This window comes from Diutina rugosa, assembly GCF_008704595.1.
Source record: "Diutina rugosa strain CBS 613 chromosome Unknown scaffold46_size112117, whole genome shotgun sequence".
NCBI lineage: Eukaryota > Fungi > Ascomycota > Pichiomycetes > Serinales > Debaryomycetaceae > Diutina > Diutina rugosa.
Window position 1 is genome coordinate 24,859 of NW_022995126.1, and position 23,256 is coordinate 48,114.

Genomic DNA, 23,256 nt, shown 5'->3' on the forward strand with positions numbered 1-23,256 from the left:
CGAGTACACACTACCTTATGATAATGGAAAACAAAAAAAATATTACCTTTGGATAATGGTACAATTGCATTGAATTTTAGGCTACGATAGTCTCTCATTATTACTATTTAAGATCAATCAAATGGCGACGATATTTTCCTCGTCGGTATACTCAACGGCGGAGATCAACACCTGGTTGGTGTCGTGGTTGGTAGTAATGTAAGCACTGCGCAAAAACGTATCTCCAAACACATAAGGAGGACCAGCTTGAAGGCCATACACACACCTCCCAGTGAGCTTACCCAGGTCGTCAGTTTCAGGGAGCGCTAAGTCCTTATACGACACCTTAATTTCCGCGTCGTCAAACCAGTACGAGACGTATTTATCTTCCGGTTGATCACAAGCGATGTAATACAGGTGCTGGTCAACGTAGACGCCGGTGACGTTCAAACTGGTGATGACTTCCTCGGGGAGAAATGTCAATGTGGTCCCAGTATCCAAAAACCCTTCAAACCCTTTAACCGAGACGCCATCACTGGTGGTCAATTTCAGGACCGTAACTGAATCGTAGCCAATTTTAGGGTTGGAGTTGATTGTGGCCACGGGACCTTTCACTTTGGCAAGATCACGCCCGCCAAAGATGATATTACCAGTGGCAGCCCCAAGCTTATTGAGGTAGTACGAGTACGAATTGGACGTAGTCAAGCCGTTATCCTTCAATTTTTGCGGGAAGTTAGGGTAGTGGGATCTCGTGGCTTCATTAAGCACTCTGCCTACCCCAAGAATCCCCGGGTAAATGGTACCGTTTAACTGAACGTCAGAGGCCAATACCCACCGGAGGTCTTTGACTTCAAGGCCGTTCTCAAGCCACACTGACGAGGTTCCATAATCGCCCCGTACGCTCGACAGGTAGCCGTAGCCAATGGCAAATGGTATGCCGACTTTCGTAAACCCATTGGTATCATTTAATTTAGTAGCGTCAACCCACAAGTCGGCGGACCCGGTATCCAAAAGCACCAGCAACTGTTGGTCTTCATCAATGATCCCCAAATTGATGGTGTAGCCTTCCCCGTCTGAGAAGAGCCGTGCATTAGCATTAACACTCGCAACTTCGATCTGAACATCGGAAACAGAGCCACCACGAAGAGGTCGTACCACCAGCGTTTTCGGGTGCTTGTTCAAAGTGAATGAAAGCGGTTTTGGCGCTTGATCTGTGGCTATCAATGCGGCGGCCAAGGACACCAAAAACGGGACAATAAAGGACACCATGATTGAGAGAGAATTGCAGTAAGGAAATTTTGGGTTTTTATCAATTTATGAGCTCCGTGATCAGCCCGCAGTTTTACCGCTAAAGCGACATTGTGGCGGCCTGTGGCGGACGCTCTAAATTTCAGGCGCTATTGTTAAAGGACTCGTGGTCAACGTCCGCACACTCATGTGGCACCAATCGTGGACAACCGATTTGATCGAGTCGTAAATGGTGACGAATAAATCAACCAATAAACGATCTTTTGTGCTGCTGCTAACGAGAATGCTGGTGTCAGATTTGATTAGTGTCTGCGCCGGAGTAAGGGGCACAATGCCGTAAGCGATATCTTTTAGTTTGGTTTAGACCGGATTTTTCGCACCCTAGCATGGAATGCAAAGGCAGGGCTTCTCTGCAGAGAACCAAACAGACGTTTGGGAACTACCCCAATTGTTCTCAAACTGTGGATTCTTGTTGTGCCCCATGAATTCTGATGAAGTCGTAGACTCTGAGAGTGATTAATTACTTTTTGGTCATCATTTCTCGAATATATAACTGCTTCTTCTCCTTCGTCGCCCATAGCTTTCAAGTACCTCAAAATTAGGCAGACGAGAAGATCGGTTGAGGTTACTAGATGATAGTAGTGGGTAGATTCATTGGCAAAACATAAAGATAGATCGAAATAGTAATGTATACCCATTCGCTTGGCTTCATTTTCTACTTGGGACCGCTTGTGCTTATGGGTGCGAAAACTCGAAAATCTTGAATTTTAGACGTATATTGAAAAACAACTCAATTACCCATCGGTAGTAGTTGTGACCGCCACCTCTGGTGTTGAATTGAATGATTCGATATTTAAAGGACACTCATTCGTTAATACATGACCACAACAATGTCCCCACACCCACACTCTCCTTTGTGGAGTGATGGCGTTTGTCGGCGACATCACTAGTGTGAGCTGTATTGCACTAAGCGATCAATTCCACACCCATTTCAACGTTTCATCGGCATTCTGATTCCGGGAGACTTTAGGCAATCAGGGGAAGTAATAAATCAGGCAGATCAAGTGGCTCAAGCTGGTCCGCATACGCTGCTTACAGTTGCACTGGCACGAACCATCAGATACTACCACGAACTCATCGAATCGGTTCAACCTAGGCTTCTTATGGCCTAATGATGTACCCTGGGCTCTACCAGTTACGAGTACTGATGCTGATCAGTGGCGAAAGTGGTCGTCTGGGAGAGATGTTAGGCGAGCTTCGGTAGGTTTACGATTTGGGGGCAACGCCGACGTTTCCTCGGGGGTTGCTCATTCGAGAAATAGTGCGAATGGCCTCCTCTTTCTTTTTGCACCCGTTCTAGACGCGCCCCACACTTTCGGAACGGCTGACAAATGTTCGCGGCGCTCGGTGTTATTGTGCTCCGAGGCCCACAGGCTAGACTCTACCGATTATCCAGAAATTTTGCATGCAATTATATCTCCATATGGGAGAGCTTATGTACCAGTAGTGTTTGTCATTAATATCATCATCATCAGATTTATCATCCGCAATTCAGAGCGACCAGTTGTCGCAATCGTCGTCCTCGGAGAAGTCTGGCAATTCGTAGTCTTCGTCAGCGCACGGCAAGTCGGGGCTATTGGGAGGGCACGCCACCAGCTTGAATTCGGGGTAGGAAAACTCCGAGTCGCCATCAGAGTCGGAATACCCTCGAGATTCGTTGGTAGCAGTCTTAACGTTAATTGCCAGCGTCGAGCGGTAGAGGCAGGGCACGTAGGTTTTGATTGAGTACATCATCATATGGAATTGATGGATTTGTGGTTGGCAGCCGTGTGATATTTATAGTGGTCGCAGCCGATGGTCTAGATCGCCTCCCTCGAACTCCGACCCCGACCGAGGCCCATCGGATGCGAACAAATTCCGTATGTAGGGCTCGCCACTATTGATAATCAAGGGGTCACCGTCCGATGAGTAAAGCATGTGAATTAGAAAGAATAGTGGAGTCATGGCCGTGTCTTTCTTTTGGTGAATAATTAGTGTCTGTGGTAGCGTTGATCCATGGTGGCGATAGATCTTAACTTCGAGTGCTCTCGGAGAAATCCAATAGTCATAGACGTTTACGACTAAATATGAGGACAATCAATGCTAGGGTGGGTTTTTGAGTGTTAAACAACCAAAGGAGGCGGGTGTGCTCGCTGCCGCTAACCGAGACCGATGCCTCTGGTTTCGCCCCCATAAAAGCCAAAGCCCCACCAAGAGCGAAATCCATTGGCGGGAGTCATATAAATCAATACCGAAGTATACAGCTTATATTGACCTAAGGTAGATCAACGTGCAATCGATGGCATGATCAATTCTTGACCCATGACTTGACTCGTGTGTTACCATACCGCGGAGCGTAGACTGGCTTGTTTCCGATCACAGGTAATTGCATAGGAATGGGAATGGGTATCAGCCTAACAGTAACAGTAGAAGGGATACCGTAAAATACTCACCGGTAGTACAGATTTTGAGATGGTTCGTGATTTTAGCTCATGGCGGTATCGACGCATTTAGTAAATACGCGTACGGTGAGCACGCCCCTCAAATGAACTCGGTCGTTTCGAGGTGCGACGAAAATTTCCTCTAGCACTTGCTACTGCACACATTTAAACCATTCGTCGACTTTACTACGGTGACAAGTAGATAAAACAGTAGAAGAACAGCTGCGACAGTGCAAACATAACTTATAATCAATCGTCATTTCTCTCGTTGTATACGAGTAACGTAGGAACGTATAGATACTACGATGACGTCATTGATCGCTCTAGACTGTCTACGCTTAATCTTATGCAAGCCCCCCACACTTTGACACATCAGTGCATCAGGGGAGCTCTGGGCACCAACAGCAATGCAAGCACGCCTTGACGTCACACCTTCAATCCCAGGTCTCTGTTGGGCACAAACCGCTGGTTATTTGGACCAATTAATCGAGCACAGCTTCCGCCCTCGTCGCATTGACGACGCCGCCTCCCCACTATACGAAAATTACGTGAGCCGCACTTCCCCAAATAGGCTACAGCCAGCCATCTTCCGTACTCCTCGCAGTGAGCATCGATCAAGGCTCGCATTGTGGTCGATCCAAAATACGATACAACAACGATAAAAAACTCTGGGGAAAAGATGTGTCGTTAAACCAGGTCCGCTGATTATTTTGATACCCATAATAACTCAAAGTTCCGTTGACCCTCCTGTCACATGGTCATGTATTTACGGAAATTTCGTATAGCTCATAGGCGTATTGCAAAAAACGGTGACCACCGTCGTATAGCCGTCAGCGACTATAAATACTGCCATTGCCGCTCTCTACTCTTCATCCTTTTCCACCACTTGGCTTTCTACCAGCATTGTCTGAAGGGGGGTAATGGTCTACCGGGACGCCGGTGGATGCAGCACTTCCCCGGATGGCTCTGTTGGTAGCCCCAGTCAGCTGTATGTCTTTCCCGAGACAAAAGATCCCCCCACGAGCGGTAGGGAGATTCACAAAGCAGAGCTTGAGGCGCGGTGCTTCTCGTCATCCCGCAGTCTCCTGAGGCCACCCTTGGACCGGTTATTGCCATGTGGTTCTGGCCAACGACGGACACACTCAGGCGAAGTGGAGGTGGTCTGCTACGTCAGCTCACGCTATAAGCAGGGACATGGACTACCGAGGGTCAAAGACACCTGCTGGGCGATTCCTATTACTTAGTTGTTTGCTGACGCTACAAAATGATGGTTCTATTTCCAATCCCAGAGCCGCCATTGACTCCCTGGTTTCAGTGTGACGACGCCTTAACTGGTAATGAGGGTAATCGAGGATTACTGCCTGATGAACCGGCTATTTCGTTGGTCTCGGGGGTATGAGATGACCCGCTTGAGCCCGTGTCGGGTTATGGGTTCCGCGTCGCTACGCTGTGGTTCCGCTTCGCTTTGGGGGTGACGGCCCCCAGGTGTCGTGGCTGTGGTGTGGTGACGAGATATTCTCACAGGAGTCAGTGACTGATAACTCCTAAACGTGATCTCCTGGGACGACGCTCACGAAGTTCCCGTCATCATCCTCGTTGTTGATTTGGTTGATTTGGTTGCTGCTTTTCTTGTTGATTTCCTTGATGATTTCCTTGATGATTTCCTTGTTGGTTTCCTTGTTAATACTAGTGGGAGATTCAAATAATGTTGCCATCTGATCTGTTGCAGTTCAGTGGTGACTTCGCCGAGCGCTAAGATAGTTGCGAGCAACTGCTCTTTGGTGAAGCTATTTCCCCCACTATCAGGGTTGGCCACCCTGGGGATCTAGTAGTAGCCAGGACGTTGCTGGAGAGGGTGGTGCCGGCTTCCATTTGCAAATGTAGGGTTTGTGAGTGGAGGTGGGTGGGACGCTGGTCCGGGGCACCAGTATATCTTAGATTTTGACAATCGTCACATAGGCTCTTTATCTCTTGGTGTATACGCCATGGTTGGATTATACATCAAGTGATAAACAGCTCAAGACAAATAGTATTGCAATTAACATGAGTTCATCAGTAACCGACGATGAAGTCATACTCACATTCCATAAGTGGTGGTGGGTAATGGGGTCAGATTGCTTTACCTGGTGCTGCACTACCATCCATCCCATTGCCTCTTCGCTGACCCTGGGCTGTCTTTGTAAACCAACTGATGTTAAGATGAAACGGACCAGTCATCTGGCAAGAAAGCGCGAATGCTAGCATCAATTTTGTATCGCCTCTGGAATTCTCCAACGTGGCATTGATTTGCCGCTTGCTCAATGATATAATCAGCAATTTCGAAAATCAACAAACGCCAAGTTAATCTGGATCAGTACCAGCTCCAAACCAATTTAAGTCTCGTAATATCACTGGAGCCAACGGTGGTAGGAGAAGCCAAGCGTCGCCATGAAACTAACCATATTGCGTCTAAATGTCAACGACCCCATGGCGCATTAACTCGATAGTGAAGGAGATTTCCCCCCGCAAACCAATCGGCAAACAACGCAAAAATAAGGCACCCAGGCAAGTAGACGACGTTTAACATGTTCTCCTCGGACGGAAAGATATTTTTGATGATTGCTGACGAATAGATCGCGAACGTATATAATGGATAACTGTAAATCAGCCTCAAGATGGAGATTATACACGACCAATACCAGTAGAACTTGCCACCCAACCACACTAGGTAAATTTTGTAGTCCACATTATTCTTTCAAATCGACTTCAAAACGACTATTTTACAAACGGAGAAAGGAAAAGTCTTTGTCACGGGGACTCCATTACATGGTTGTGGAGTGATGAAATAATCCAGAAACAGCATATCAGCTAAAAGACCCAGCACCAACTTATATTCCACCGACTAACCATAGCTTTGGTGACACATCATCAACTCATTTCAAAGGCGATATATACTTAGTACACTTCCCCTCGCGTCTCAGCCTCGCGTTTCGCGGGGATCGCAGTTTTTCGGCGACGAATTCGCGCCACCCTTAACTAACAACCTCCTGCTACCACCACACAGATGGACATGGAGATCGACGGATACACAAGAGTAAGTCGCCTTTGGGGGGCGGCATTGGACGCCGGCGCCCCTTGCTGAAGTTGCTGGTGTATGCACCTAAAGCTGGAAGTCTTGGAACGGCGAGCAATGCCCCCCATACTATACAATTTGTTGAGATGCTAACAATATTAGGACCGCGAGCGGTCTCCGCAAAGAACACGTTCACCGCAACGAGACCGGTCGCCGCGGCGCGACCTGGGCCGCGGCGGTCGCGGTGGCTACCGGGGAGACCGTCGTGGCGGCTACAGGGGCGACCGTGGCGGGTATCGCGGCGACCGTGGTGACCGCGGCGACCGGGGCAGCGGGCGTTTCCAAACCCGTGACTACAACTCACGCCACCACTCGTCCGGGGCGTTCTCCACCGTCACCGACGACGACTCCCGCAACAAGAGTGTTCGCAATTACGACAACCTGATCTTCGTCGGCAACATCCCCTACACCCAGCTGGCGTTTGACGTCAAGCGGATGTTTGAGGAGGCCGAGGGGGGGCTGTTTGACGTGATTCGTGCCGACGTGGTGACGTCGCGCGGGCGTTCAAAGGGGATGGCCACGGTGGAGTTTGCCACTAAAGACGACGTCGACCGCGCCATCAGATTATTTGACCGCAAGGTGATGAACGGGCGGGAAATCTTTGTGCGCCAGGACTACCCGCCTCCCGGTGGCGATGGCGACGACGGCGACGACCGGGGCGACCGCCGTGATCGTCGTGGTGACCGCTACGACCGTGATAGCCGTCGTGGCGACCGCTACGAGCGCGACGAACGCCGGGATGACCGTCGCGACGACCGCCGTGAGCGCCGCAATGATCGCCCTACTTACGATGGCCCCATCACTCCCGAAGTGTTCATTGGCAACATCCCGTTCCAAGTGACCCGCGACGAGCTCGGCGACCTCTTCCTGGAAGCAGGTAAGGTGGAGCTGGTGGAAATCCGTACCGATGGCAACGGCCGTCTGCGCGGGTTCGGCACGGTGGTGTTCTCCAACGAAGAAGAGGCGCAACGGGCCATTGAACGGTTCGCTGGCTACCAGATCGGCGGCCGTCGTCTCGACACTCGTCCTGGCCATGGTGGCCGCATTCAAACCCGCGAGCGCCCACCTAAAGAACGGGGGATTAGAGGTTCTAATACTGAGTTCACCGAGGGCGTTGTTGGCCAGGGTGACCCCAGCGACATCATCTTTGTCGGTAACTTGCCGTTTGAAACGTCGCAAGACGACTTGTTCGACTTGTTCGAAACCGTCGGGCGTGTGGTGAAAGCTGAACTCCAATTCAACCAACGGGGCCAACTGCTGGGCACCGCCGTGGTGCAATTTGACCTGGAAGAGCTTGCTCTGCTGGCGATCCAGCTGTTGGACGGCTACAACTACGGTGGCAGGCCGTTGGCGATTAGCTACGCCACTCGCCGAATCGGTGGCGGTGGTGACGATGCGGATTTGGCTGGTGGTGCTGCCGAGGCAGTGGAAGTGGCTGAAGGTGAGCCGGTGTATGACGACGCCGAAATGGTATAATTGTTGCTGGTCGCTGACACAAATAAATAGTGATGATATTTATTAAAAACCGAACGTTTTGTTGATTGAGTAAGCCGTGGCGATGGTTGGTGATGTTAGATACGGGGGAGAATGGCGTTGTTAATTCAGTTGTTGGAATTACAGGACCGCGGTGTTGCTTTTTTTTTTTTTTCTCTGCCCTCTTGGAGTTTCTTACAGTGAACGAGGTTAGGGGGCTAGAATTGAGTCATTGCGACGATTGTTAGAACCAAACGCGGAAGGCAGGTTGTGGAACCAGTGGTCTTGAATTTCGGTCATGATGAGTTTGGAAGTGGTGGGAATAAGGCGAAGGGAAGGTCAGGTACTGGAGTGGCATGGTCAGGACTGGAAGGATGCCACAATTGGTGGGCACCGGATTAGTCCTGAGATGGCTGTGCCTATGGTTTCCCCCAAGCGGTTGTCAATTGGTGTCGAGGGGGCGTGTAGTCGTGATCACAGCGACTACAGTTGTGTCGGTCTAATTCCACCCTGATACGTTGAGTGCGACGATGTATCCCCATAAGCGTGGTTAAATTTATGATCTATTGAGGTGGGGCTGTTCAGAACGAGGTAATTCTTCGTAAACCACTTTTTTCAGGCTAATGGATGTGATTTAGTGGTGTTTTTCGCTCCATTCTCGCCTTACTCTAACCGACGGCGGTACTATGAATTTAGTTTTCTGCTGCTTGCTAGAATTTTTCCTACCAATTATGAACTTTCCGGACACCATTACCCAATGGAATCCCGAACTCGCCTTGATGTCGCCGGTTCCAGTGAGAGACGTCAGGACCAGGTACCAGTTGCTGCCAATACTGCTGAAACGGCATCCAGAGGTCACGGCATCAGTGCTCACGGCATCAGTGCTCACGGCTCAGATGTCACGGCACTCTTCCAAGAGATCGCGCTGCTCAAACAGGAAATATTGAGAGGTTTTCAAGGAGGAGAGCCACCAGTTGAAGCAGGCGATCGCTCGACTTGAACAACAAGTCGTTTACGGCACTGTTGCAACTACTGCGTCCACGTCGGAACCGCGCCGTGCCCAAATTGACTATTACCATCACTTGGACCAAATCGACAGCTGGAGCGGGGTAAAATTTGTCGAGTGCGTAAAGTACATTATTCATGAATTGCATCACTGTCATGACCCTGAAATATACATCGAGGACATTCGAAAGATTGGATTTTTTTGGTGGGTGATGTGCGGGTTTTGTGATTTGCTTAACGATAAGTACTTCCTGCTGAAGGGGAGATCCTCCCAGGACGACAAACGCACATTTTTGTACATCTTTCGAGATTTCGAGACAGCGTTTAACTTTCAGATCCGGGCAAAGAATCCCGATCGGAAGTAGTACGAATCGTAATCCATGAAGCTTTCACATTTGTATTGTTAGTTAGATGTGGAGTTATGAGGAATGCAATTTACCCGAATTGTTATCCATCGAAGAGATCTCATCATGAACCCATCTTGTATCTGTCTTTTTGGGGAACTACTTTTTAACGGTTTGGATGTTAGTGGCAGTAATTAATGAAGAGCTACTACACCACGACGAGATACTACTGAGAAAGATTGGGAGACGATTGTACTAGACAAAAGTGAGTCGAATCATATTCCACTGCTTTCTAGAAGTTGCAACAGGCGGTTTAATCGTACCTAATTTTAAAACGAAGATCTTTAATACACTACAAATACGCAGCAGCATCTATAGCAGCTCAATTAGCACCACCCTGATGAATCACATCTGCTATGGTATGTTTAGCAAGGGCCTCAGTATTTTGAAGAGATCATATGTTGAAAAATGATATCGGATGGAAACGAGAACATATGCATAGTAGAAGAATAATCAGTTACACATTATAGTACCATAGGGTTTCAATACCAATTATGTGTATAATGCTATGTACAAGATCACTGCTTGATCACATCATCAACAGTGCCAAACGTTTGCACTTGTTCGATACGATCACATCCAGCGAAGAGCATGGCTAGGCGGTCGATGCCACACCCCCAGCCACCCGTAGGGGGAAGCCCATATTCCATTTGTTCGAGGTAACGCCAATCGGGCACAAGGGACTCGTCGTCGCCAAACTGGTCATTGAACGAGAGTTGTTCCCGGAACTTTCTCTCCTGGGCACTGGGGTCATTCTCTTCCTCGTAGGCATTGACGTACTCCTTACCGTTGATGAACAATTCGAAGCGGAGGGAAATATTGTAGGTGCGGTCGCCATATACCTTCGTGGTGCCCTTAGCTAGCGGACTCATCGCCTCAGGCTGATGGTAGATAAACACTGGATGGTTTAAGTTTTCGGGACGGAGAGATATGGGTTCTAAGAACGTCAGCGAAAGCGCATCCAACATCTGGGCCGGCAGCTCTGTGGGATTCACGTCGACGCCCACTAACCGGCAGTAGTCGTGGAGATTCGGCTGGGTGAGTTCGGCCGGTAATGGGTGGCCGGTTTCCGCCTCGATCCCGGGGATAAACTCCACTCGTTTATAGGAGCGGGTAAGTGGATCGAGCGCCGGCAGCTGTAGCGATTGCTGGCACTGGGCGAAAAGCTGTTCCGTCATCAGCATGAGCTCATCAAGCAGCGTGTACGACTGGTAAAACTCGCACAGGGTGAACTCAGGGTTGTGGGTGGCGTCGATGCCCTCATTTCTAAAGTTACACCCAATCTCAAACACTTTATCAAAGCCACCGATAACAAGCTTTTTCAACCAGAGCTCGGGAGCCACCCGCAACAGGAGCTGGGTGCCGTGGATATCGGTAGTGTGGAATCCTCTAGCGTTGGCGCCGGTGGCGGGACCACTGAGGATCGGCGTTTGCACCTCCAAAAACCCATGGCGGTCGAAGAACTGGCGAAACTCGCGACACAACTGGGACTTGACGACGATAGGCTGTTTCAGTTGGGGTTCCACTCGGTAGTAGAGGGCACGGTTAGCGTTGATCAATCCCTTATCACTGAGCTTATTGGGTAACCGCAGCGCCGGGGCCAACATGGCGACGGGTGCCCGGGCTTTAAGTGAAAGTTCGCCGGTGTTAGTGCGCCCGGCCTGGCCCTCAACGCCAATGCAATCGCCCGTCTTCAATATACCGTGGGTCTCCTCAAACTCGTCCCGCGATAAGCCCATCAACTTGTTGGTAGCCACGATTTGCACCTTGGCGTCATCCTGGTACAAGTCGATGAAGTACATCCCCTTGCCGGACTTTCTGATGGCGCCGACCCTGCCTTCGACGCGGAAGAAGTCCGGGGACCGTTGCTGGGGCCATTGAGCGAAATCGGTGGTGGAGAAATGGGCGTTGAATTGAGGCACCCGGAGAAGCGCCACTTGCGGGGAACGCGTGTTGGCGATGGGGGGGAACCAGCTCAGGTTGATGTCGTTTTTGCGGGTATCATAGTCGGCTTCAGGCGAGTGTTTGGTGTGGAGTAACCGGGGGAGACGCCATCGTCCATAGCGGCTGAGACCTCGACTCGCCATGCCGCGCACCGATGGCCCCGTCGAGTTTAACTGGAGACCCCGGAATACATTTGGAAGCTCTACAATCAAAAAAGTTTTCAATGTTAGTATATTTACTGATTATAGCAGAGTTTACGGAGAATCGTCTATAAGCGGATGGTTTGCTCATGGCGTCCCACCTCCCTGATAAACTACTATGGCAGAAAATCAAAATCGTCCTACCTTGTTGAACCAGGCTCCCAACCGACGACTGCTTTTTTGCAACAACAACTTTACCAAACCAAATAGCCGATTATTGTTTCTAACTAAGTCTAACTCTTCAATCGGTCGCTGAAACAAGGATTCATTTTTGCTGAGCACAATGATATCATTTCCTACGAGTTAATCAATTGTTTAGAGAATTGAAATTATCATGGCTACCAGCTTAACTTGAGGAGCTGTAGGCGAAATCTGGATACAAATCAACACTACTTTCTCTAAATCATCTCTTGAGCCATAATCGAGACTGCAGTCAATCCTAGTAATTCATTTAAAGACGTGATAGTTTACTCAGTTTGGTCTCCCCTCGCACCGGTGAAATTTTTCACTAGTGCACTGATTGTCCCAGCGCACTAACACGAACTCCACGATGTTACGCTTGGTTGGATACGGCAGCCGAGCGGCGATACGGCCGGCAGCGGCGGCGCTCGCTCCCCTCCGAGGGGCACGGGCACCCCAGCTCCGGTTCAACCTGACCCAGCTGGCCCTGGCTCTGGCCCTGGCCCTGGCGCAAGCGTCGTCACCGGTGGCGGAGAAACTCCACCACTTAGAGGACGAGATCCTGGACAAGTTGCTTGGCTTTGACCACCACCCCACCGCTATCCCTGAGACCACCTTGCACAGCGACCAGATCGGCTACTTGGAGCTGATTGGCCTCGCCCAAGGGTGGGGTCCCACGGCGATGGTGGAACGGCTTTTGGAGGCGGCCCACGTGTACACGGGTTTGCCGTGGTGGGCGACGATTGTCGTCGCCACCGTGGCCGTGAGAACGGTGATGTTCCCGTTGTACGCCAAGGCGCTGGCCAACGCCGCCAAGATGATGCCGGTGAAGCCCGAGCTTGACGCGGCGATGCAGGCGATGAGAGAGGCGCTGCTGCCCCAAGAACAGTACCAGGCGATGAACCAGCGTAAGCAGATCCTCAAAAAGCATGACATCCACATGCTGCACCAGATGTTGCCCGTGCTCCAGTTGCCGGTGGCCTACGGGTTCTTCCAGGCGTTGAGAAAGATGGGTAACGCCAACGTCGAAGGGTTTGAGACCCAGGGGACGGCGTGGTTCACCGACTTGACCCAGGTCGACCCCTACTTGGGGTTGCAGGCGATCACTGCCGCGGTGGTGATGTTGATGATCAGAAAGGGGGGTGAGACCGGGGGCTCGACCATGCTGGAGCCGGTGAAGAAGCTCATGATGGCGTTGCCGATCGCGTCGATCTTCATCACCAAGTCGTTTTCGGCGGCGGTGGTGCTCTACTTCTGCACCAACTCGGTATTGTCGTTGGTGCAGACGACGCTCTTGCGTCTGGCTGGCTTCCGCAAGTTGTTGAAGTTGCCGCCGATGGTGGCGCCGCCCGTTGTCGAGGGCGCTCCCAAGCTGCCCCAGACCATCAGCGAGTGGTACCAAGGGTTCGTGAAGCGGCTGAAGGACTCGGCGATCAAGCTGGCCCGCGACACCAACAACAAGTTGGAGGCGTTGCACAAGAAGCGCGAGATGTCGACGGGGGGTTTTGTCAAACGCCACAAGAAGTAGCTTGTACATAGTAGAATGACCGACACTGGCTTCCGTCAGTTTCAATAAACAATCAGTGACTAGGTTGCAGTATTATCTTTTCTCACAATAATCATGACTAATTCTAATTAGCTTATCAAGCTTAAAAATATAAAACGTATCGCTTACATATTAAATTTCTGTGTAGACTTCAGCTGTCATTATGGTTCATTAGTCGATGATTCTTAATATATCAAGGTCCACAATCATGCCAGTCACTAAGCGCCAGTCGGCATTGGGGTTGAGTTGTTCCAAGATGCGCAAGTACAGCGGCGTTGTAATCACTGAGCGGTAACCAGCGGCAATGCGGCGCTGGGTAGTCGACATGGTAAATGGAGATGGAAGATTGAACGGGGTATTCCTATTATGTACCGTTTAACTTTGTCTCTTCCTGCAAGTCAACCCCCACATTGGGAGGAATGCGATGACTAAGGTTGCAAGGGTAGTCGAGCATACGACGCTATGCGGATAGAAAGTATAACCATGATCCTTAAATCGAGGCGTCAATAGCGGTAAACACGTCAATAAGCTTTGCCACGCCCTCAATTACGTTGTCGTCGTGACCCTCACCCTTGGTCACTCTCGAATGAGCGAAATCAATCAAATTAAGTTGGGACAACCGTGCTGTCGGAGTCGTGTCCTCGGTGTCATCCTCGTCGTCGTCGTCATCGGCAATTCGGCGGTCAGCAAGTAGTGGGTCCGCGGAGTCGTAGGCGTCGTCGTCCACCAAAAGATGGGCATCGTCAACCGGGTCGTCTAGGTGCCATCGACTTAAATCACCCTCGTACATGAATAATAGCAGCGCCGAAAACATCCTGACTTCGTAGTCAAGCAACGTATTGTATAATAGCTGCAATCGCTTCAAAAATGTTTGCACTAAGCGTTTGACAACAAGCTTGGCGTGGGGCGACGGCCCGTGAGCGAGAATGGGACCGAAAAATTGTCTGATCCCATCCACCACCGTATCCAGAGTCAATTGACGTCCATAGAACTTATTAAACTCGAGATAGGCGTCGTCGGCCTTATCTTTGACCACGGTCACGGTATCGTCAAGACCACCGACAATGGAGGGCTTTTCCTCCGAATTCTGGTTGTAAAGCTTCATACCACAGACGCGGAAGTGATGACTACCACTGGTGGTGGCATCGCTAACTTTCTGGAGCCGCTCGATCTTCTCGGGGGCGGTGACGGTGTCGTCGGTGAGCTTGGCCCCTAGCTTGATATCCATGATGCAGGGGCGCTTGAAACCAGCGTAGAGGTTTTCCAACACCACGTAGACCTGGTCGGGTTTGGCGGCCGGCTGGTTGGTGACGTCTCCCGGCATCAACAGCCCCATACACTGGGGCATCCACGCCAGGAGCGGCACGTCGTCGCTGTCGTCCCGCTCCAGGTCCTGGGCCATGATTGCCGTGTAAAACTCCACCTCCTGGGGCGAGGTCAACTTGATGAATAGCGTCTCGTCAGCATCGGTGAGACACCCGTCGTGTCCGGCGGCTTGGTGCTCGGATGGCTTATACATTGTGGCGCGCTCCATAGGGGCCACAAAATCACTTGGTGGAGAGAATTAAGCAGAGACGGAAACCGATGAAATGGTGAAGAATATTGACAATTGAGTCTCAGTTCTTTGACTAAACTTAATGAATAAGGGGTAGACGCTAGCATGATGTCCAAAAATGATTTATTTGTTTGATTCGGTTCAAAATTAGACTATCTCAGTGGTTCTGTTGATTTCACTTCCAGATGTCTACATATTGACGGGAGCGAAAGATTTATCTGTTCATGTCAATTTTGAATAATTGGATGGTACTGGTACCATAATTCTCCAGTTCTCATATTGGTTTAAATGGGTTGAATCATTGATGGTTTATTCTATATCACTTGCCATATGTCTATAACTTAGCATTCGATACCCTCACAAATACGGGTGAACTGGCGTATTTACGAAAGCGTCAAGCTGGAAAATCGTCGGAGACAAGGCATACATGAGGTTGCCATACACTTAGGAGATATCCGCATAACCGCTCTTTCCGTATTCTTAAACACGAATGGGGTGTGAAAGGGTGAAATGTGGGTAAACAAACACAACTTATTACTCGAAATGCCACCACACTTCTAAATATACCTTATCGTGTGGTCGCGGCGTCTTAATTATTTTCTTTCTTTTTTGTTCGGTGCTGGTTGCTCGTAGCTATGTCGGTAACAATTTTGTGCGACAGTAGCACGGAATTGGCAACCATCCATAACCAACACCAGCACCCGTAACCAGCCCACATATAACACAACCAGGGGCTGTCATCAATAAAAATGATAATACATTAAGTAAGAGTTCCTATCAATGATATTATTGAAATAAATACCTATTAAAACCATCAATTATTGAACTTCAGTTTCCAGCTGCCCCTTTAATCTCGGGTTTCGCGCTCGTGGTTGGTTAGCCGTGTGCCCCCCCACGGTTGCGCGAAATCTCGCCGGTGCGGCTTACCTGTCCCCGATTAGCTATCTCCCTCCCAATCCCATGCCATTCTTCGGGAGTCGTCCCGAAACCAGCATCACCGTCAAGGTGAACCAGATCTGCCAGCCCCATTTCAACGATGAGCTTGAGGACGACTCCGTCGAGCTTCAATTGGCGGACTTGCTCCCGTTGATCAAGATCCAGCCCACCACCGGCGCCACCGAGGTGGCGCGGGCAATACGCAAAAATATCAAGTATGGCGACCAAGTGCCCGTCCAGGTGAGGGCTATCCGCCTTCTTGAGGTGTTGGTGCTCAACGGGGGGCTGTCAATTGGCTCCACCGTCGTCCATGACGATAAGTTGAATGAGGTGCTTAAAGGGGTGATCACGGGTCGGGGCACCGCTGGTGATGGCGGTACCTACAGTTCTCGTGTCCAGCGGGCGGCGAGAGAGCTTGCTCTTGGCTGGCAGCACGAATTGCTGGGTATTCCCGAGTTCCGGCTGATGCCCAAATTGTGGAACTACGTCCCTGGAAATAAGCCATCGCTGAGTCGGTCGCGGGGCCACAACGACGGATTCGAGTCTCAGGAGAACGTATTTGACAGTGGCGACGACGACTTGGAGCCGGCACTGATGCTGCCGCTGCCGCTGCCGCCACCTGCTGCTCCGCCGCTGCGTCCCCGGCTGAAGAAGCCTAGCGTCGACCCGCCCAAGCCGAAGAAGAAGAAGCGGAAGAGAGGGTTGTTCCGCTCTTCTCGCTACGCTGACGACGAGTACAAGATCCCCCAGATCAACTACAAGGTGGAGGCGCCCAAGATCCGCAACACGCTTCTGGACTGCCACACCGCCGTCACCAACCTCACCAATACCCTCAAAGCATTACCTCCCGGCGAGCTCCCGACGGAAAACGCCCAGGCGACGGCGGAGTTCAACAAGTGCAAGCGGATCCGCCGAAAGGTGTTGCGCTACATCCAGTTTGTGGGCGCTGGCGACCCCGAGACGAAGCTGAGAGAGAACCAGCGCATGGACGACGAGTTCCTAGGGGCGTTGATCTCGGCCAACGAGCTGTTGGTCGACGCGTTCAAGCGCTACGACCGCATGAGCGGCATCGTCGACACTCATCAATACGACAACATGGACGCCTCCAGCAGCGACGAAAGCTACTACACTGAAAGCGACAGCGACGACGACGCCGACGAGGCGGCCGAGCTGACGCTGAAGGCGATGGAATCGATGACGTTGCGGGCGCCGCCGCCCCGGCCGCCAAAACCAGTGGCCCGCCAGCTCACCAGCGATACCGTCAGCAGCGACCCCTTTGGCGACACCCACGTTGTCAACGACCGCTATTAGTTCTGCTACTACTATTTTTTAGTCATTTTACTTCGAAAATTATACGCATCAGAGAGTTTCTATATCTTTTTTTGCAGCACGAGGGTTTAGAACTTTTTGCAGCACGGATGTTCTTCGCTGGCAATAGCATGTGCATATTGCGCATGAATCCACCATCCCCAGCTGCCTGTCTATGACGCAAACCCAGCAAGGACCACTATAGTTTACTAATGATACATACCTGCTTTTTGTGGCCAAATTCCACAACTATTTTTTATTTTAGTTTCGGTGGCTTGTCATTTTCGTGGGTCGACATTGGTTTCCTTCGACGACGGTTTTACTCCACAAAAACAGTGTTCCTTTTCCGTTTACTTCCTGCACATAACCACGTCCCCTGGGGAGTTTTCAGTGTCCCCCCAGTCTAGGCCCTGACAGCAGAGACGCAGACGTTTCCCCGCCCCCCACCGCCCTGAACACAGGGGCTTCCACCACCACTATACTCCACCACCACACTCCATGTCCACCTACAAGTTTAGCGTCGACACCCCGCCCATCCCCGCCGCCGACCAGTTCCGCTTGGACCTGGTGCTCGCCTCGCTCGCCCCGGAAACCCAGGACGTCGTCGATCTGATGGTGGGCGTGAGCCGCAACTACCAGAAGGATGTCCGGGACGAATTCAAGCGCAGTTTGACGAGGGAACAGCAGATCCAGATGAGGAACATCAAGGTGGCCAAGATGACGAAGCTGGTGACGAAGCGTATGGCGCAGGCGCTGCCGCTGCCGGCGTCGATCGGAGCTGTGGGCACCGAAGTGAATGAGTTGTTGATGGTTACTACTACGACTAATACCAGACTAAAAGCGGTGCTTAACCGATTGGAGTCAGTGGAGTTTGACCCGGCTCGGTTCCCCAAACTCGCCCAGCTTATGAAGCGGAAACCCACTACTACTGAGACTGAGTCTCCGTTTACTTATGAACCCTACTCTAATGGAGGAGACTCGGGCAATTATGCCAATGGCATCCATCCCCTGGTGTCACCGGAATACACCCTCGAACCGGTGGACCACCCTCAATTACAGACGACTACTAATACTGACCAGTCTCCCGACCAGTCACCGCTAAGTTCTGCGAGAACATCGGTAAGAGAACTCACACCTCAACCACCGTCATTTACCCTCGAACCAGAACGGCTGCGATCGCCTATTACCAATACTTCTCCTGAACCTATACTATCGCCAACCAAGGCGTCGGAGTCGTCGCTGTCGCCAGAACCGTCACTGCCATCACTATCACCTTCGCAAACGCCCCTCCCGCGACAAAACTCTCTGATTGACCCGTTGGAACCGATCACACTGACGTCATCGTCCCTCAGTGGCATCCAGTCTCCCTTGCTCAATGCTACTAAACGTACGCCCCGAAAACCGTTTGTTAAAGTGGAAAGCCAGGAACCAATGTCGCCCCAACAATTCGAAGAGTTCATGGCTCAGTCCATTAATCAATACCGGCGGAAAAAGACGCTGCGAAGCTTTAGTTCCTCCCGCAATAACAGCGCTGCCAGTCATAACCCTATCAACTTGTTATATTCGTCACTCATGTCTCATCCCAAATACGTGGACCCGATCCCCAAACTCCTGAACCCCAACCCGTTCTCCAGCGTTATCTCGATAAAACTGCTGCCCACGGCGATACAGACATTCCAGACGTCTCACTTCAAAAAGCTCCGTATCAATGGTGACCCCATTACCAGTGCCACTTTCGTCAAGGCTCAAGCCCGCAAAAATGACCTCCAGCAACACCACCAGCAGAACCCGCCGTGTGAGTGTGCTCAGGCCACCCCCGCCATCAAAGCTCTCGAAATGCTCAGTGACAACATTGCTGATATTGAGAATGTTCCCGGAACGCCTCCGTGTCACTCACCAGTGAATCTGTCGCCGCCGCAAACCCTGCCCTTGAAACGAGGCAGTGACGACGACATCTGGACGACCGTCGACTCCGAAGGGCTAGACCTTCTGCCGCCTCGCCAATCGACATCGTCGTCGGCGGCCACCCCTCGTACCCCCTTATTGTCGGATGCCGATGTCCTGTTTGAGAAAGACAACTCGCCCACGCCGAAGCACCGTCCTTCCCACCACACGTTGAAACCAAAACGACTGATCCTTAAAACATCATTAAGTGGTCAGGCAGTGCCGATAAAGAAGAACAAGCTTGATGCGGCGAAGTACCTGGCCCCGCTGGCTTTATCCGAAATCAATCTGGCCTACGATGGCCGGAATAACCTCCTGGTGACGTCGTTCTCGGCCAACGGGATCTTACTCCCCGTGGCCACGGGCGACTACTATAAACGCGGCTCGCCCCCCGATAACGACGATAACCGCAGCATCCTCTCCATCTCCAACCTCAAACAACACCTCGAGGATTACTAAACAATATATACCATCACCATATCAGATACGACACTCACAACAATACTTGTAAGATCGCCTACTTATCGTGTTTCATTATGTATTCACCAACGTCTAACGGTTAAATATGGTCATGTGTAGTCGTTTGTCAAGATTAAGGTTCATGATGATAGGGGGCGGGTTTACTTGATCCACACGTAGAGGAAGAAGAACACCACGATGGCAAACACCGTGGCCCACATCCGCCAAGTAATGCCGGCCCGCTGACTCATAATTACCATCTTGTTGTAGGTGTTCTTCAACGTCACCTTCCCCTGCTCGAACGAGTTGGTGATCTCGTCGTTGAGCTTGATCAGCTTGTTGATCTCGGTGCCCATGCGCAACCCCAAGTTCTTGAGCATGTTGACTTTCTCGCCCATGACGTCCATCTCGTCGTTGTTGCCGGCTTCAAGCAGCGCCAAGTACAGTTCGTGGTGCTTGGCCAGCTCCTGGGGCACCGCCTCGTAGGGGCTCAGCGTCCTCAGCGGCGTCTTGGACAGGGTGGCCCCGGGAGCGAAAAGCTGTGTCCGCATGTCTCGTTGGTGGGCGGCGCCCGCAGCAGAGTAGCGGGACAGCATTCAGTGGAGAAGACGTGGGGTACGGAGTGGTTCCGGACACGTTAGCGCGCGCACGAAGCGAAAGTACCGACTGGAACTACCGAGAGAAGGCTCGCGTCTAGGGGAGATGCAGGGGTCTTTTATGGGGTAAATTTCGAGCAGTAGAGGTGGTGGTTGCCCATGGATATTGAAAATTACTTCTATATTTTGAAGTGGCATCGATGACTAGCTAAGATGAGGTGTCAGGTGTAGACGCGCGCTGTATACGGAGGGTCCCTGATGCGAGCAACAACAATGGGTCAGTGGAGGGCCGATGAGTGAGAGCTACTGGAGCTGAAAATATCGAACTTAAGATAGACTGACGGAGATTACCATGTTTTATTTGGCACTAAGAGGGGCTACCGACGGGTATGCTGCCTGAAAACTTGAGGTTACGACAAGTACCGCTTCATGGAGTGCTGACCGTTCCTAGTCTGTATCCAGGGAGAGTTGATATTCTATTGGCAATGGTTGTGCCTTTCCGACTACATTGAGCTGATTGTCAATAGGTCTTTTAAGTTGTTACGAGACTTGACTCACAGCTGCAAATGACCATCTCGTATCGCACCACTACCGTCGATTAACCTCCAAATCTGACCAAAAATTGTAAATTATTTGGTCTATGGTGCTTTAGGACGCGATGAGGATTATGGCTATGAGTTTAAATCTTCAAAATTCCAACTTTTAGTGGTATTTTTCGTTGATACCGTCTTCGTATAGGTCATGGCTACGGCGTGAATGCGACGCAAGAGAACCTGCACATTCCAACAAGAATCCCGGCTAACAATGATGACTCTTACTTCCCCGCTATGATATTTATACTGGCTCCCTTCCTCAAAGCTTGAGTTTTGTTAGTTCCCGTTATGGCGAAATTCTGCTTATTGGAGGGTCTACCCTTCGACGTTGGCCAGCTCGTGTTTTCTCTATTGGATGTTCCATCGGTGTGTCGACTTTGCATTGCGTTTCAATCCCGAGCTTACGTTGGTGAAATAAGATATTGGCTTGCCACCACTAAGGTGGAAGTCACTCCCGAAATCGTTGTCAAGGGCGACATTACCAAAATCGACTTCAACACTTTGGCGAGGCTTCCTGCACTAGATATTGTGGTCAATACCACGGATGTTTATTTGGACTTGACACTTTGGTACCTTCGGAGAATTGAATTCAATCTGATATCGTTGACGGTGGACAATAAACACCACTATCTCACGAATTTACGTTCGGCCGACTTGAGATTCATGGGTTCTAAGCTTACTGACCTAAGTCTTATTGGGACCTTGATAAACTCTGATAAGATACCGAAGACACTTAAAACACTTCGACTCGAACATTTTCGGTACATCCCCGGGTTCGATCTTAGTCACTTCACCAATCTCACCCACTTCGAGGATCGTCACTGTGAGTACATTGATTTTTACAACCCCCAATTACCAGAGCTGATTGTCTCCGTCAATCATGATTCTAACCTGAGCCGTCCCATTGATGGGTCGAAACTTCCCAATCTCAGACATGTGCGCGGCCGTGTTCGAAACTTGCTATGGGCTCAACTTGAATCAGCCCACGATATCATCCCCTCATTAGATCGAGCTGCTATCAATTTGCACACCGTACACTTGGAAAAAAGATCCTCCTCGTTCAAAGGTCTTAAGTACCCCAACCTCAGAATCGTCAAAATGACAACCCCAGCGCCAGGTTCCACTTTACCTGACATCACGGAGTATTTCACCAAAGACCAACTCGCTCAACTTGAGTCAGTTACTGGGTGCCTGTGGGAAGTGGCGCGGATGAGTCTACTAGAAAACGTGACGGTTTTACATTGCCACGTCCACAAGGAAGTCACCCAGGATTTCCCATTGCCACCACACTTGGTGGACTGGAAGATTTGGACCTCTGAAAGTGTGAAAGGAATCCCGATGCAAATCAAACACTTCACTTGTATTTGCTCCCGTAGAGAAAGTTTGCTGGTGAGCATTGATTCATCCACTCTTCGATCGCTTAATGTCGAGAACTGCAGAAATCTTTCTTTGGATTGTGCCAAGCTTACTAAGCTTACAATGAAAAGCGTGATTTCATTAACCTGTTGGGCTCCAAGCGTAACAAATTTAATTGTCATACTGGTTGGGTTCGATCCCACGTGGTTGGTTAAATCGTTTTCTCGACTTGCGCATATTGAACTAGATCGGTCTGATTGTTGTAATTTGGTGATCCTGCGGCGCTTGAAGAGCGTTACGGTGATGAATCTGGCACTACCGCAATTGTCCGTTTCAGCTGATGATGTTTCGATCTTTTGTAGTGCACTTCCACTGCTGACCAAAATAGAGGCTGACTCGTTGTGTTTCGGATACGTACGGCTGATCCCATGTGACGTTGAACTAACCGCTACCACTTTCAAGTGCCAAGGATCCTTGCGCGGGGTTCGAAAGATTGTTTGTCGCGAGTTGGAATGTGACGAAATTGACCATATCCCTCTCATGGTGGAAAAGTTGACTTGCAGTTATGTTATGCCCCGGAATATATATTATTCGAGGGAAGATCCGGCGCTGAAGCTTCTTCAATGTCACAAGCTCCGGTACTTAAACCTCACCTCCGGGGCGGTATATCAATTTATAAGTGCCGATAATTGTTTGGTCTTGCCACCATCAGTAAGGCAACTTCGGATTGATTATTTCCCGGAGCTGGTTTTGACAATCAAAACCGTGAATCCACTCGAGTACTTCGAGTGTTCGGCTCGTAGGAATAAGAGCCGGTTTCATTTCAATCAGACCCCCGTATCAATACGAATTGGTAGAAACTACTCCAATTTCCAACCTGATTTGATGTACTAATCAATGGGTGATGATGCTATTATTGGTAAAAAAGCTAGTAGTGG

General features: G+C 50.4%; 11 protein-coding genes across 11 annotated transcripts; 6 read left to right on the plus strand and 5 right to left on the minus strand. All coding sequences in view use genetic code 12, as the record gives it.

The window, feature by feature from the left end:
* Positions 1 to 117: 117 nt before the first annotated feature.
* Positions 118 to 1,248, minus strand: DIURU_002584 (uncharacterized protein; the record flags this gene model as incomplete). The annotated part of the gene is made up of 1 exon (XM_034155251.1): positions 118 to 1,248. The coding sequence occupies one exon, from the start codon at positions 1,246 to 1,248 to the stop codon at positions 118 to 120; it is 1,131 nt and encodes a 376-aa protein (XP_034012599.1).
* Positions 1,249 to 2,778: 1,530 nt separating this feature from the next.
* On the minus strand, positions 2,779 to 3,024 carry DIURU_002585 (uncharacterized protein; the record flags this gene model as incomplete). Its single annotated transcript, XM_034155252.1, has 1 exon — positions 2,779 to 3,024. The coding sequence occupies one exon, from the start codon at positions 3,022 to 3,024 to the stop codon at positions 2,779 to 2,781; it is 246 nt and encodes an 81-aa protein (XP_034012600.1).
* Positions 3,025 to 7,254: 4,230 nt separating this feature from the next.
* DIURU_002586 (uncharacterized protein) lies at positions 7,255 to 8,295 on the plus strand (the record flags this gene model as incomplete). The annotated part of the gene is made up of 1 exon (XM_034155253.1): positions 7,255 to 8,295. The coding sequence occupies one exon, from the start codon at positions 7,255 to 7,257 to the stop codon at positions 8,293 to 8,295; it is 1,041 nt and encodes a 346-aa protein (XP_034012601.1).
* A 754-nt stretch (positions 8,296 to 9,049) lies between these two features.
* DIURU_002587 (uncharacterized protein) lies at positions 9,050 to 9,292 on the plus strand (the record flags this gene model as incomplete). Its single annotated transcript, XM_034155254.1, has 1 exon — positions 9,050 to 9,292. One exon carries the CDS (start codon positions 9,050 to 9,052, stop codon positions 9,290 to 9,292), a length of 243 nt encoding a protein of 80 aa, XP_034012602.1.
* Positions 9,293 to 10,219: 927 nt separating this feature from the next.
* On the minus strand, positions 10,220 to 11,788 carry MSK1 (lysine--tRNA ligase; the record flags this gene model as incomplete). Its single annotated transcript, XM_034155255.1, has 1 exon — positions 10,220 to 11,788. One exon carries the CDS (start codon positions 11,786 to 11,788, stop codon positions 10,220 to 10,222), a length of 1,569 nt encoding a protein of 522 aa, XP_034012603.1.
* A 607-nt stretch (positions 11,789 to 12,395) lies between these two features.
* DIURU_002589 (membrane insertase) lies at positions 12,396 to 13,553 on the plus strand (the record flags this gene model as incomplete). Its single annotated transcript, XM_034155256.1, has 1 exon — positions 12,396 to 13,553. The coding sequence occupies one exon, from the start codon at positions 12,396 to 12,398 to the stop codon at positions 13,551 to 13,553; it is 1,158 nt and encodes a 385-aa protein (XP_034012604.1).
* Positions 13,554 to 14,061: 508 nt separating this feature from the next.
* Positions 14,062 to 15,105, minus strand: IPK2 (inositol polyphosphate multikinase; the record flags this gene model as incomplete). Its single annotated transcript, XM_034155258.1, has 1 exon — positions 14,062 to 15,105. One exon carries the CDS (start codon positions 15,103 to 15,105, stop codon positions 14,062 to 14,064), a length of 1,044 nt encoding a protein of 347 aa, XP_034012605.1.
* A 981-nt stretch (positions 15,106 to 16,086) lies between these two features.
* Positions 16,087 to 17,373, plus strand: DIURU_002591 (uncharacterized protein; the record flags this gene model as incomplete). The annotated part of the gene is made up of 1 exon (XM_034155259.1): positions 16,087 to 17,373. One exon carries the CDS (start codon positions 16,087 to 16,089, stop codon positions 17,371 to 17,373), a length of 1,287 nt encoding a protein of 428 aa, XP_034012606.1.
* A 495-nt stretch (positions 17,374 to 17,868) lies between these two features.
* Positions 17,869 to 19,773, plus strand: DIURU_002592 (uncharacterized protein; the record flags this gene model as incomplete). The annotated part of the gene is made up of 1 exon (XM_034155260.1): positions 17,869 to 19,773. One exon carries the CDS (start codon positions 17,869 to 17,871, stop codon positions 19,771 to 19,773), a length of 1,905 nt encoding a protein of 634 aa, XP_034012607.1.
* A 161-nt stretch (positions 19,774 to 19,934) lies between these two features.
* DIURU_002593 (uncharacterized protein) lies at positions 19,935 to 20,369 on the minus strand (the record flags this gene model as incomplete). Its single annotated transcript, XM_034155261.1, has 1 exon — positions 19,935 to 20,369. One exon carries the CDS (start codon positions 20,367 to 20,369, stop codon positions 19,935 to 19,937), a length of 435 nt encoding a protein of 144 aa, XP_034012608.1.
* Positions 20,370 to 21,250: 881 nt separating this feature from the next.
* On the plus strand, positions 21,251 to 23,212 carry DIURU_002594 (uncharacterized protein; the record flags this gene model as incomplete). Its single annotated transcript, XM_034155262.1, has 1 exon — positions 21,251 to 23,212. The coding sequence occupies one exon, from the start codon at positions 21,251 to 21,253 to the stop codon at positions 23,210 to 23,212; it is 1,962 nt and encodes a 653-aa protein (XP_034012609.1).
* Between the last annotated feature and the right edge of the window lie 44 nt (positions 23,213 to 23,256).